Source organism: Dermacentor andersoni, chromosome 11 (genome assembly GCF_023375885.2).
Source record: "Dermacentor andersoni chromosome 11, qqDerAnde1_hic_scaffold, whole genome shotgun sequence".
Taxonomy (NCBI): Eukaryota; Metazoa; Arthropoda; class Arachnida; order Ixodida; family Ixodidae; genus Dermacentor; species Dermacentor andersoni.
Window position 1 is genome coordinate 115,961,899 of NC_092824.1, and position 14,990 is coordinate 115,976,888.

Below are 14,990 nucleotides of genomic sequence, written 5' to 3' on the forward strand. Positions count from 1 at the left end.
ATGTAGGAGGAGGAGTAGATTTTAATGAAGAGAAAGGAGGAGAGGTCGGCCTGGAGAGCGTGTCTCTAGCCTGCTACTCCTCACTGGGGAAAAGGGAAGTGGGAAATACAGGGAAAGGTAGGTGGCGGGTGATTATGTTATGGTACAACGAGATACTATATACACGTTGTCCAGTATGCGGATGCGCACTGAAGACGCAATACTCGTAAGAGTAATCTTGTCCATACAAAAAGTAATCTTGTCACAAAAAGTTATTACGCAAACACATTTCGCATTGACTGCACGTCTCACAGCTTCTAGAGGCGATCGTCTAAACCAGTCTCACTTAACAAGTTCAAAAGTGATTTAATGGCACGTTGGGCACAGTCAACACTCCTCCACTCGCTCAAAAGCTTTTCTTCTGAAAAGGGGCGGGAGTCCAAGCAGTCAACAGTAGATTTGAGTGTGCTTCGTTCGGCCGCGTATTGAGGGCACACGCAAAGTACGTCAGCTATTGTCTCGAGAGTGTGACAGATGCTACGTTCAGGGTCCCATGCTTGTCCAATCTTGTGAAGGTATCGGTGGGTGTATGCCACACCCAGCCGTAATCGATGAATGAGTGTTTCCTGGCTTCTCCGCAACCGAAGTGGAAGCCGGAATTGTAATCCAGCGTCAAGTCTATGGAGGCGCTCTTGCCGATGTTCGGGGTTGTCCCAATGTCGCGCCGTAGAAGTTTTAATGGAGGTATGGAGCAAGGCGTTAATGTCATACCGGGAAAAATCAATTTTTATAATGGTTCCGTCAGTGTGCGCCTTTTTTGCTTCCGCGTCAGCCTGTTCATTTCCACCTATTCCGCAATGGCCAGGAATCCACTGCAGCATGATGGTATGCCCAGAATGAGACGCCTCAGCAAACAGAGACATGATGTCATAAACCAGAGGACTATATGCGGTTCTGTCATTCATATAATTCCTGATGAGTTGCAGTGCTGGTTTTGAGTCACAGAACGCTGTCCACTTCTCGAGACTCTGTTGCAGTATGCAGCGAACTGCTTCTCGAACTCCGGTCAACTCAGCTGCTGTAGACGACGTCCTGTGTCCTATCTTGAACCGTTGTGTGATCCCCATTCCTGGTACTGTGTAGGCCGCCGCGGAAGAGGTCTGTGTCACAGAGCCATCTGTAAAAACGTGTCCGTAATATCCATACATGCAAGGAATGTATGATAGCGCGAAATGCTTGAGGCCAGCAAGCGGCATTTTCGACTTCTTCGTTATTCTAGGGATTGAGAGTCTCACCGTTGGCTTTGGCATCGTCCAGAGTGGAACTTCGGGTATGTCATACGCTTCGAAGTCCGACGGCAATAAGTCTTGCTGCGACAACACGGTTTCTGAGTAGGCGGACACAGGCCGTACGCTTGTGACGTTCGTGAGTGGATGATTCCTGTGTCTAGTCACTAGCCTTACATGCACTCGCAATGGGTCATGTTGCAGATAAACTCGAGCTGGGCACGCACGTGCCTCTGCAATAGTGCCCCAAGTAGACGCACATCGTGGTAGTCCTAGGCAAATTCTCAGTGCGCGAGCCTGAGCACTTTCAAGTGTGCGTACAGCAGTTGTACTAACCCGAGAGAGTACAGGCGCACTGTAGCGGAAGTAGCCAACGAAAAGTGCCTAGTCGAGCTGCAGGAGAGATGATTTTGATGGCCCCCACGATTTTCCAGACATATGTCGAATGATCTGAGTAAAGCTGTCCAGCATTTTTCTTAATCAAGAAAGGTGCTTTGACCAAGATAAGTCACGGTCGATGATGACTCCGAGAAACTTGTAGTGGGTTACTGAAGGTATAATCTTCCCAGCAATCATAACGGGGTAGCAGGCTATTGACTTCTGTGTAAATGCCATGGTTACACTTTTTTTCCGGTGAGAACTGCAGCCCGCGACTGTTTAGGTATGTCGACGTTATTGACACCGCGCGCTGCAGCTTCGTTGTAGGTATGTAGGTAAGGTATGTAGGTGCGTGAAAGAGAGAGAGAGAAATAGACGTGCGCTCCATTTTACTCATCGCAAAGAGTTGCGACCATAGTCTTTCTACACACTCAAGCCAAATGTAGCACATAACGTTCAAATATTAGCATCCCTTTGCCACCAAAGAAGCACTAACAAGTACCAGGCTACGTTACATACGTTGTCATAAGCCGTAATTTTCACAGATATTCTTAGTATCTTAGAAGCATCTTATTAATTCGTTTCAAGACAGTTACACCTCCTTCGACTGGCGTGGGTTTCCGCAGACCTGAAAGGTTTAGTCCCAAACGAATCTGCTGATGCACTCTAGGTGGCATCTCATGATGGTCCTCCTATGCCTGTTTCACCAAGATCGGTTTAGTGCTATAGGGCAGCGTAGTTCATGAATTTACTTCGGCCAAAAGTTGTTCCAAACTTTCATTTTCCGAATTTCTGCATCCTAATTTTAATCGGAATAGTAGTTCAAACCTTGCTTACGTGAGCGTGTTGCCAAGTACCTCTACTCGACATTTACCTTCACAGGTTTGATCTGGCCCTGCCCGCATTATGTTATTTCTGGGATGAGTGATTTTCATGAACCATTTTTCTTAGCTTGCCGCCATACTACTGTTCAAATGAAAATTTTTTAAAGATCTCTTTCAAAAACTTGGCGTGACCTGTCTCTACCAGTCTTCCTATTCTTAGGTGCTAGGGGGCTTTAGCTGCAGGAACGTATGTTATGTCGCCGATTTCCTGCGCGAGAGACGAATTGTACATATGCAATTTTTTTTCCCTTCATCGTGTACTAATTTCTTTCTTTCCAGTGGCAATAGTTATTATTTACCTCGTATACGTATCAAGTAACTCTTATTTTTAAAATTTCTAGTTTTATAAATTTATTTAATAATATTTTCACCTCAATTCTTTATTTTCTTCAACCCTCATAAGCCCGATTTCTGGCCGATCCGCCAGAGTAACTAGCGCCATTTTACTAAAAAACAACTAACTAACCAACGAAACAACAGCCACGCACCTGTACTGTGAATGAGAGATTCCGTGGGCTGCGAACAAGAAATATCTGAATCGCGAAGCGTCATTTTATTTGGCACATTGGTGAGTGACCGTTTCTAACAAGGCTCTTATTTGGCCGAACATCGAACTCTCGACAGTATTTCCCGCATGTAGAACCGTAAGAGACTCGCGCCTGGTTAATCTCTCTGCCTTTTTTCCCTCCTATCTCGACTTCAGACCCTGTCTGTCGGAAATTTTTTTTATAGTGGCAATATAAATCACAGATATACTCTAAGCACAAACAGCCCTTTACGCTGTTCGCGCAACGTACGCAATGAACGCGAACTTTCATCATAATACGATAATCTATACCAGTGTATAAAACGCGTGAAAAACTAATCCATGTTGCAACGCATGAAATGAGCACGTGTATGTGGCGGGGGCGCGTTGTGACGACATGAAAAAAAAATGCGTAATGTATTCCTTCAAGATTATTTCCTATGTTGAAAACAGAATGGCAGAACATAATACATCTGAATAAGGAGAGCTTTGTTATCTCTCTGATGGAACCTATAGTGGCGCTTGGCGCTTGTGTGTCAAAATGACAAACGGCAACATGTGTCGTTGCGGCAGCCGCAGTGATTTCACCGGGTGCATTTTTCATTGTGTTTTCACGTTCTGCTAAGATCTCTACGCGTAAAGAGCATGACGCTCCCGCATTATACTGCGAGGAAAACTTAGAAATGTATTTTCGCATTACCATTTCCTCTTGTTAAAATGTTGCACATCTACCAAACAAAAAGGCATTCGTGCCGACAAAGTGTGAGGATCCGTGCACAATGCTTGACAGGCAATGTATTGAACAGGTGCGTAGACGGCACTGCCGAGTTTCCCTGTGAAAGTGTCATCGTGAAGAACGAGTAGACATCGGCGGCGCGTTTAACTGTACTGACGGAGAATAGCGCGGAATGAGCCACAGGAACCGAAGGTCCGGAGTCATAGGAACGGAAGGTTTGGTGCAAGTAGGATGAAGTGAAATGAAATCGTGTTCAATCCGAACAAACAAACAAACAAACAAACAAACAAACAAACAAACAAACAAACAAACAAACAAACAAACAAACAAACAAACAAACAAACAAACGAACAGCATTACTTGTCTGAAATAAAAGCACTGAGTTAGGGCATTCGATAATCATTCTGTCGAAATAAAATAATTTCTTTTCTTTTCTGAGCGACGTGACGCGACGATGGCGATATGACTTGACAGAGGCTGTGCGTGGTGCTTTATGTAGTATTTTCTTCCTCTCTTTACGTCGCAGTGGCACTAAGCTTGCAATCGACTTTAAACAAGACGTGTAGTGAACTTCAATGAGCAAGGCTTCGTTTTCGTCCTTCTAACGTCCTGTGCGCTGTGTTTGCTAAGTCTTTGTTTCTTTACCACTGATAAACCTTAGCAGGAATCGCTAAGTTGCGTTTAAAAGAAATCACTTATTTCCTTTGCTGGAATTTCCGGCCACATAATTATTAATTAGTCCTGTTGAAGACACGGGCTTTGCTGACTTCACATGGGTTTGGGATATCTGGGATCCCGGTATCTTGTAAACACTTCCTGAAAAAAAAACGGACCTTTCATGTCTCCAGAGCGTTGTAGGGAGGTCTCCAAATGTAGGTTCCAACGAGACAAGAAGGTAGAAGTCGGCCAAATTAATGGCACCGGCGTAATTAGCGCCAATATAGTTGATAACAGCACATTGGATCTACCCCTGTAAAGGATGCACCGCCGTAAATAGAGATATGTTGCGGCAAAGCCATCGTACGGCACACGTTTGGGAAATTAAGCGAATTTGCTTGGACTAAGCAGGGTTCGCGCGAGGTAATGTATCGAAGGCGGCTTCCACGGTGCCCACAAGAAGAGAGCATTAGTCTCACAGTAGCTAAAATAGCCGGTACGGGCGTAATTAGCGCAAATATTGTCGAAGATGAACCACATTGTACCATGGGATGCATTATCTCCGGGATCGACGCACCTTGCCTCTTGGTGAAAAAAGAAAAGAAAAGGTAGGGACGTAATTGCGTGCCAAATATGATACGAAGAAAATACGAAATGAGCGATTGAGTGAAAAAAAAGGAAATATAATAGATGCATACGATCAACGTTTAATAATCGAAGCATTGGACCACCGTGCACGTCCACCTTGCCTTTTTTAGCATCGGCACTTGATTGAGCCTTTCTTTTTTTTTTTTTGCCAGTGCTGTCCACCGATAGCATTGCCCCGCTTCTCCGTATTCGCTGCGTTATGCTTGGTAAACACCTTCGTCCAGTCTATTGTGCCGTTTCTTGCGAATGGGCCGATAATCTGACACCCCCGCTTGAAGGTACAACGAAAGACGTGCACATGTGCCCACCCCGGAGAATGTTATGAACGACATTCAAGGCGTAGTGTACAGGAATAAAAAGTCAGCCGTTGACATTGCTACGCTAAGGAACCGTTCACTCAATTTTCATGTGATGTAGTATACTTGCACAACGTTACGTACTATAATTCATGGGGCTTTCCGTCCCGAAGAAACACTCGGGCTATGTGAGGGGCTCTGAAGAGTGGAGTGCCCTGAATAGCTTGTGAACCATAGGATTATTTACACTGCATCTATTTCTAAGTGCACCAGCGCATTCCGCCCCGCCACACTCCTTCAGAATGCGGTCGCGAGGAATCGAACCCGCGACCTTGATAATGCTCAGCAGCAGAGCGCCGTAGCCACTGAGCCCCCACAGCGGGTAATACTACGCGCTCAAAGATTAGGTATTTATTTACGCGCCAACATACATCATTATACAAAAGAAGTTGCATGTCTTTGCATGCCAGTAGTAGTAGTACACACTTTCTTTTTTTTTTCTTTTTTTTTTTTTTGCAACTCGCTCGCTAATCAGTTGCCTACACCGCGCACGGGTTACTCGAATCCACGAAGAGACGCGACTAGAACCATAACTGGCATGCCGCCAGGTGATTGTTAACCGCTCTGAACTCGGCCGGTGATGATAACAGAGTGGCGGCATTTCTGCCTGGTAAATAAATTGCTTCCGTTTCGTTTTTTGTATGAATATTTTTTGTTGTCAGCAGTGACCAGCGGTATCCTTCGTTCCGGCCATTACCGCAAGGTCGTGCGCGTACCGAGTTTGCGTAAATTACAGCCGTGCAGGAGGCACAATAAAGTGGCAGTGTGAGCAAGTTGATTTGTGACGGTGAATCAGCGCAGAGAACTGACAAACGACGGTGCTTGTCTTTGCCCTTCCATGTTTGCTGCGCTGGCTCACTGAAAAGGAGGCGCACGTCTGGCGCGGTCGCGGGACGCGCGCGCCCTGAGAGCCTTAATTGTTTACGAAACATTTCAGCGTCGTGTTCTTGACCCATTCATACAGTTTCTGTATGAATGACATCGCTAGCCTAGACCACATGCTCTGGCGTTGCCCCTCGTTACGAGGCACAGAACGAATCAATGAAGACAAGTGGCCCTCCGCTATCAAGAGCCCCGATGCCGTGGCGCAGCTATGGGCTGTCCAGAGGGCCCACGATGCGGCGGTCGGGCATGGCCTGACTGTCCCAACGTGGGAGCGGCCCGCAGCGCGCTGAGTCGCGTACCTCAGGACCTTTATTAAAGTTTTGCATCCATCCATCCATCCATTTCTATCTATCTATAAGGTATTAGTGTTTTTCAGCTTACTGCGGATGCCCACGAAATAAAAAAAAAGAAACACCACGTGACATGCCCGCTTGCGCGTCGTGATTGCACTGCTCTCAAGCGTTCCGCGCACAAACGGACAGCATTTAGCCCGGTGTGGTGCCACTGCATCTGCTTATGGCTATAATGAACGACCGCGAGAGAAGCACATCGCTGGCGTATGTCGCACAGCCAACGCCTTCGTCACTGCCTTGTCGCCTTTAAAGCGGCAGGACGCCCTGCTAGATACTATGTTCGTTTGTACGCGGACAGTTTGGGAGCGCTACAATCACGGCGCGCCAGCGGGTATGTAACGTGGTATCTTTTTGTATTTCGTGGGCATCCGCAGTAAGCTGAAAAACACTAATATTTAATAGATAGAAAGTTAAAAACTATCTGATTGGACGTTTTGCAAAGCGCTCTACAAGTTTCTAATTGGAATTTTTTGGGTCACTTCGTTGCTTCAGAAGTTGGTTAATTAATTTTGACTAATTATCTATTTAAGCGAAATACAGAAAATAGCGTGACACATTACGTACAAAAGTGAGCAACATGCATTTGGTCGCGTCGTTTTAGAGTGCATTGGCATATTTTTAAACTCTAGCTAAAGTTAGCTGAAACACCCTGTATATGTTGCAACTGACGATGGTCTGCTCCGTACTACCGTCAGTTGCGCTTCGCTCCGCAAAGATGCAGGACGTGTGTCCAGTGAGCTTCTGAACAACACTTTTCAATGTGTTTTCAACGGGGTTTAAATCATGGATCTGGGACATCATAGGATGGCGACGTAATGCTAAAGCATTTCGCTCGCATTTGCTGCTAAATCTCCACTGAATGTTTTCCTTATTTTCTACTGACTCTCCACGCGCGCTTGCGAGAGGTGCTTTGTTTACTGCAAGAAGTTGAATAGCGGCGCATGGAGTCACAACAACTGGTGGATTGAGCGTGGCTGACTATCAGAAAATCGACGAGCTAGTGAGCAAACGTGTTGTCCTCCGAAACGCAGAATGTTTTGTCGCTGCAGTGATAGCCACTCAACGTCAGCAAGCACCTCTGGGTTGTGGCTCGCACCTGTTTTCGAAATTACGGGGATTCACTGTCGTTCTCCGGAAATTGAACGTGAGATCACACTTAAGCGACCTCCACGCTAAAGCGGCGTTAACTTCAACGGTACTGGGCGTCCGCCAACGTGTGTGGATGTACATATGGCAGAAATCAAGGCTAGTTGGTTTTATGATAACTGATGCTTTCCCCGCGTTTCGAAAGAAACGGGAAAAAAAGTCAGAGAATTAAAAGAAAATAACGAAGTGTCATTTCTGTTCTGTTCTCTTTTACTCTATCATGTTTTTTTCTGTGCTTGTCGTCGCAGACTGGCAGTGGCGTGCGCTCATTCCTGTGGTCGACGCGGAGCGAGCCGCCGTCGTACTTCTTCGGCACCATCCACGTGCCGTACACCCGAGTCTGGGAGCACGTGCCGGAGAACGCGAAACAGGCGTTCGGCAACGCAGACCGCGTCGTCTTCGAGCTCGACCTGCTAGACCCTGGCACGCTGGGGGCGCTGGCAAACTGCCAGCTGCTGCCCGAGGGCCGCTCCCTGGCCGACGTCCTGCCGGCCGACCTGCTGACGAGACTGCGAAGGTACGAGAGCTTGTCATCCACTTACGGAGCCCACACGGCCGTGTAAGGCAGCACGTTTTGTCGTAGCGGTAAAAGGGCACCAGCTCTGTGGAAAGTTGTCATGTAGAGGCACTGTATCTCACGCCTGCGTCCACGCTGGTCCTGCGCGCAGCCTCCATAAGTTGCCAAAAATATATACAGACAGACGAATTAGAATGTTGGTCGATGTCTTGCACAGGTATAGTGAACAGTGCGGAAATGCTGGAGGTGTTTTCGGAAACTTTGACGATAATCAAAACAAGCTCGAAGAAGTAATAATTTGTCAAGAATTTCCAGAGAGCCCCTCATAGCCTACAAGTGCGTTTGCAATTTGTAAACGACCGCTGAAAATGTAGCTGAAAGAAAATATCGGCCTTTAACTTGATGCTCACGTATTTGAATGCCTCTACTATCTTATGTAGATAATTGAAAGCGTCTCGTATAATGCGAAGTACTTCAGAGAAAAATCAAAGTGACGGCGGGCAACTGAGTGGGCGCGGTGCGAGCGGAGAACGTGACGTCAGCGGTCAAGAATAAAACGGCGCACAGTTATGGAGGTATTCTGTCCATCTAGTGGACATGTCCATTTCCTCTGCTGTTGAAATTCTGATTGGCTGGGCTGCGCGTCCGCAGTAACCAGGTGCCACAGCCAACCAGCACTTCAGCAGCAGACGAAATGCACATGTCCATTAGGTGCACTCTCACAGAATAGCTCCCTTGTTCGAGCAAAGGCGCATCGCAGTGTTATGGTGTATGACGTTGGAGGCTCGTCGCACAGAGGACACTGCAGGAAAGTGGCAGGCCAGAGCGGCGCAATAGCGAGAAGTCGATAAGCTGATGCAAAAGCTGGCCACTGCAGGAAGAAATTTGCACCACAATAGACAACAACGCGTTTGTAAGGCGGACACTATACGCGCTAAAGCAGCATTTACGTTATTAAAGATTGTGCCCACATCTGTGACAATTTTTTTTTAATATTCCGGCATTTCTTTTATATTCTATTTCGCACGTTTCAAGTTATCTCTTACCCTCTGTGACATCGAAGCCACTTTCTCACGTTATACTCTTGTAATTTCATTCTCTGTCTGCGTTTCTGTAATATGCCGATGTTGAAAGAACAGCGAATTAATGTGGCCGAAAGGCCGTTTTGTTTATCGCGTGAGATGCAGCGAGCTGGGTGGCTTATACTAAAAAGTATGGTGGTATACTTTTTCCCTACTCGTTTCTCGCAAGCAAATATAGACTGCAGCTGACTGCAGCAGAAGTCAGGCAACGCCGCTTCACGCTAAGCTGTTATTGCGGGAGTAGTGGGGGAGTGATGCCAACATGCAGCCCCGAACGTCAGATGAAATTCAGACAGTCAAAAAGCTGTTCACAGACGCTTCTAGTGCCTCGCTAACGTTTCACACTGACGACGCTAAGCGAGACGTGGAAAACATTACCGCTCGCAGAAAACGAGGACACAGAAAGTAAAGACATCGCTGTCTCTTCTGTGCCTTTGTCTTCAGCGCTGCAATGTTTTCCATGCGTCAGTACAACAACTTGCGCAATGAGAAAGAGTCAGGGAATCCTGACACTATCTTTCGATATGGCAGAGCACCAGGCTATAAGAGAAATGTGTGCGCCTCGCCGTAGGCACTTGGAGTACGTGCGCGCCAAGATGTCGTCGTGGATGACGGCCGACCAGCGCGGGCGCGGCCTGTACGCCGACTACCTGTTCCACGCCATCACGGGTGACTGGGAGCGCAAGCGGCCCATCTGGGTGCTGCTCATGGTCGACTCGCTGACCGAAGGCGACGTGCGCGCCCGCGGCGTGCCCGTGCTCGACCTCTTCCTCGCGCAGGAGGCACAGCGCCTGGCCAAGCGCACCGGCGCCGTCGAGCAGGTGCACGAGCAGTGCCTGCCCCTCAACGGACTCAACGGCAGCCAGGTAAGGTCCGTCGCCTGACGAGTACGGCCTCGCCGACAGCCGTCACGAGGCGATTCACAAGGGCCGGGTCTTCGCTTTCACACCACTGAGCAGTCGCGAAATGTTCACGTTAGTCGACGCCTTGCAAGTGGGGCATTCGGTGTCATCTGGACGACGCATGCAGTATGCGAGTGGAGGGGAAAATGTGTAGATGTACTTTGGGCGAGGCCGAAAAAAAACGAAGTCTTATCATGTATGCTATGCGCGGAGTATGAAACGCGTTCGCAGGAGTCACTAAATGAACCAGTTGGAAGAAATCAAACTGAGTTGCGCTAAAAACAAGATAAAATCATGCCGTATTAACCGTACTAACTTGCGCAATCTGCCACCCTTGTGAAGTAGAATACGTGTGGCTGACATAAATAATCTAGTGTAATCCTTTCTAAATGTTGACATGTGGTTGTAGGGAACCACGCGACGTCTGTTGTTTGCGGTATGGCAGCCATTTCTTCGGCAGTAACGGCCGAACTCCTAGTGCGACATCGCGAGCAACATGAAGCGCTGCACACCCAGGGACGCCGAGGAGCGCCGAGAGGCACACAGTAATCAAACAAAGAGAAAATGAACAGGAAGAAAGATGGCTGTGGAGGTGAAGAATTCAGAAAGCTTGCCACGCATGAGCACTGTGCCAAGCAAACCGGCAGTGACAGGCTCTCTGGCGAAACCCGGCTAACGAGCGGGCAAAAAGCGCGAGCCAGACTCTACGGACGTGCGAAAACGGCAACAGCAGCGCTGCGCAAAGCGACTGCAAACGACCGGCCAGGACATCGTGCGAAAAACATAACGAAAGCGAGAGCAAGGGCAGGGAGCGTAAGCACCGCCGTCCTCTTACTACGGCCTCGCGTCGTCTCCCGCCGGCGTTGTGCTGCGACTACGTGCACTCTACCGGCGCGATGGAAGGCGCCGGCGTAGATAAATCTCTGCAGCCGCCGCCTGTTTGCAGTAGCTGGCACCGGCGCGGCTCCCGAACGGCGCGTCCCCGATCTCGCCGTCGCCGCGGATTAGCCGAGAGAGAGCGGTGTGTGTGCTGTTCGCGTGGGGGGCGCGGCTCCCGGATTAGTGCCCCGGGGAGCGACGGCCGCACGACCCCAGCGCGCCGATTCCGCGCGTCGCCTCGGGAGTCTCGCAGTCGTCGCTCATCTCCGCTGTCGCGCAGTTCATCGAGGGACGAGCCGGCAGTGGCGTTATGTGCGGCGATGAAATTACAGCAACCGTAATGGTTCCTTTGTTGATGTTCCGTAATCACATACAGCTTATTTTCTGAGATAGTAAGCTGGCACACTAAATGAATTCATGATAGTCTGCACAGCGCAAGGAAGTAGTTCGCGAAAAAGAAAAAGAAAGAAGAACAAGGCGCTTTGTCATTGACGGCTCTTGTTTTCAGGCGGCTATTGTTCTACTGATTTGTCGATACATTATGTACACAAGGAGTAGGAACGTTAAAAAAACACGCACACAGGACAGCATTCATAACTAATTGTCCTTATATGTAAACCAGTCTGTATTACCCCTGCAGATATGGCGGTTATTGGTTCTGTTCTCCACCCCCAAAATTATGCAGTAAAAACAACAAACTGTGCACCTAAATATGTTCGCGACAACAAATAAACAGTGACAAGCGCATAATTCCTTCACACGCTATAGACATTCAAATACTAGAGACCATGACTTATCTGCGTGGTGAACGGTTACCTAAGCGATGATAGTGGTTTTAGTTATTACTCGCCGCGAAGGCGCAGTGGCTGTATAGTGCCGCGGGTGAGAAATCTGGTCGAGGCTTCGATTCCTGGCCATATGGCAGCGGAATTCAGAACACCTGTGTGCAAAGATTTTGGTATACGCCAGGAAGCCGAACGTGGCCAAACTAACCTGCAGTCCTCTTGCGCGGTGTACGTTGCAGCTGAGGTGCAGCTTCGGCAAGTAACATAAAACCCAGCCAACTACCAAAACATCTACGGGGAAATTAGCGCTGACGAGGAGGCGCTACGGCCGTTTAAGTGTACGACCAAAGTGTGCTGATGCCATCCGGTATGGAGGCGACAAAAATCGCTCGACATTATGAACCATAACAGACGCACGGCTGTATGAACGTCCGATTCACTCCGATGCGTGCGGCCGACCTCTGTCCATAGTTACGTGCGTTGCGACAGGCGCATACGCTCCTACGTTCTGGCACGACGGCGTCCAGTCAAGTGAGAACCTGGGCATTAGTACCCCAAGAGGAGCGCTCAACTTGCTGACGCGAAATCGCTGCATGCGCTACATTTGCTTACGGCGCTGCTGTCGGCACACCAAGTTTCAGCGCTGTTGGCGCTACTTGCCTACACGCCTGTCTACGCTAGCGTGAGGCAATACTCACGTCACTGTTCCACTTGAATACGCGGCAGGGCATCGCCCGGTGGTCTATGCGAGATAAGGCCTTGAGCGAGAATGCTTGTTTCGGTGTGCTCGGTTTATACCGTCAGAGCTTTTTCGAAGTGAGCAGTAGCCCACTAAGTCGTCTGTGCAACTGGCCTCTATCCCGCGGATACTATGCGCGGACTGCACGTAGTCCGCCCCAAGCGGTTGGAAATTGGCCTCTAATGCGCTGCACGCTGAGCCGCATATACTGCGCTTAAGCTTTTATTGTGCTGAGCGAGAAGCTGGAGAGAGGAAGAGACGAGCGTCACTCTGACCGTCTTGCACTTGGCCGGCTTCATTTCATCCGCAAATCAGTGCCTTGTACGGGAAGACTCCAGACGTCGAAGACGAGTGAGGATCATCGGTGGGAAAGATTACGCAGATTTACTGAGAAAATATATTTACATTTAAATTGAGCTCCGAAGTGCAGCGACAACTTCAACAATGCAGCATGGAGCCCACTGACGATCCCCATGTTTTGCTATATCGAGTTATATCGAGCACTGTTCATCGGATTCCTACGCTATAGCTCCCCCGTGCTTGCTAAAACATGCAAGTCAAATCTTCGAGAACTTCAGAGCGTGCAGGCGCAGGCACTACGTGTTTGCCTAGGCCTTCCGCGCAGCGCCTCGACAGCTGGAACCATTATAATCGCTCAAGACCATCCGATCACAACTTACATTAGCACCGAAACGCTTAGAGCCCATGTTCGTCATGTTTCACGGATGCAGTCAAGCTTTCTTGCGTGCCTGCCAGAACGACGACCACAGGCGTCCTTCTCCAACAAGGTCAACATCCATCGTGCCTCCTTACCATCGGGTTTCACACCCTCTGCACGTTCAACCTCAGCTTTGTGGTGTTTAAAACAACCTCAAGTGCGTCTTACGATTCCAGGGATAAGAAAGAAGACCGACCTGCCTACCTTGGCCTTGAAGCAAGCAGCTCTGGATTGTTTGCACACTTTCTACTTTGATCGAGTACATATATATACGGATGGCTCTTCCACTCAGACCAGCTCCACCAGCGCAGTGGTTATACCATCCCGTTCACTAAGCATCCAATACAAGATTTCTCACTTGACAACATCGACTAGTTCGGAGCTTGTTGCCCTCCGAGGTGCCGTTGATTATATTAATAACCAACCGGCTAATCGGTGGGCTATATTCTGCGATTCGAAGGCGGCCTTACAATGTCTTCTGGCATCTCTTCGTCGCGGGTCATGTGAACAACTCGTGTCGGAGATACGAGAAATGCACCATCACATGATCGCGAAAGGACACGACGTCGTGTTTCAGTGGCTGCCTGGTCATTGCGGTATCTCCGGCAACGACCTCGCTGACGAAGCTGCTAGAAAAGCTCACGAGGGAGCAACCCTTGTTTCAATACCTTTATCGCGGACCGACGCAGCCCAACACTTAGGCAAGCTAGCGCACTCTTTGACATTGGAGAAGTGGCGCACACCTGAATTCACTCACCATCGCTTGCATTCCCTCGATCCCTATATGCAACTGCGGCTGTTACCAGGTCATCCGCGAAATGAGGAAACAGTGCTGTGCCGCTTACGTTTGGGCGTCGCATTCACAAATGCTTATGCATTTCTGATTGGAATGGCTGATAGCGCCGAGTGCAATGCCTGCGGTGTCGAGGAAACCATAGAACACCTACTGTGCTACTGCCCCTCTTATGAAAATGAAAGGCAAGACCTCTGCACAGCTCTCAATCAGCTAGATGGAAAGCCGTTCACCTTGAACAAGATCTTGGGATCATGGCCTCGCATATCACAGCTACAAAAGGCCACAAAAGCGCTGCTGCGATATTTGAAAGCGACCGGATTGAGTCAGCGTCTGTGATCCGGACTGAGTGACCGACTGATATCTCCAGTGGACTTTCTTTTTTCTTTTTTTTTTAATCTTTCCGTCCCCCTTTCCCTTTCCCCAGTGTAGGGTAGCCAACCAGGCTCAGTCCTGGTTAACCTCCCTACCTTTCATTTATCATTTTCTCTCTCTCTCTCTCTCTCAACAATGCAGCAAGGCCGTTGACATTCACGCATCGTGTTGGCGTATACCGTCCTCCGAGGCAAGCTAATGGGCCACAGGTTTCCCCGACGCCTGGTCTCGCCCTTGTGGCCGCAACCTGCGCGACGGCTGCTGATGGCTCTGGAAAATCCCTGCCACAATGTTGGCGCATCGTTCCGAGGGCGCATAATGGTCGCCTGGGATTCAGTCTGGTTCGTCGCAGGCAGCCCGCGCACC

At 48.9% G+C, this 14,990-nt stretch overlaps 1 protein-coding gene across 1 annotated transcript in view; it reads left to right on the plus strand.

Annotated features, from left to right (window-relative positions):
• The window catches only part of LOC126539565 (metalloprotease TIKI2-like), a 127,209-nt gene that overhangs the window by 62,927 nt on the left and 49,292 nt on the right, over window positions 1-14,990 (plus strand). Inside the window, exons 3-4 of the mRNA XM_050186447.2 lie at window positions 8,083-8,351; window positions 10,005-10,299. Of these exons, the coding sequence (XP_050042404.1) occupies window positions 8,083-8,351; window positions 10,005-10,299 (564 nt within the window). The remainder of the gene's footprint in view (window positions 1-8,082; window positions 8,352-10,004; window positions 10,300-14,990) is intronic.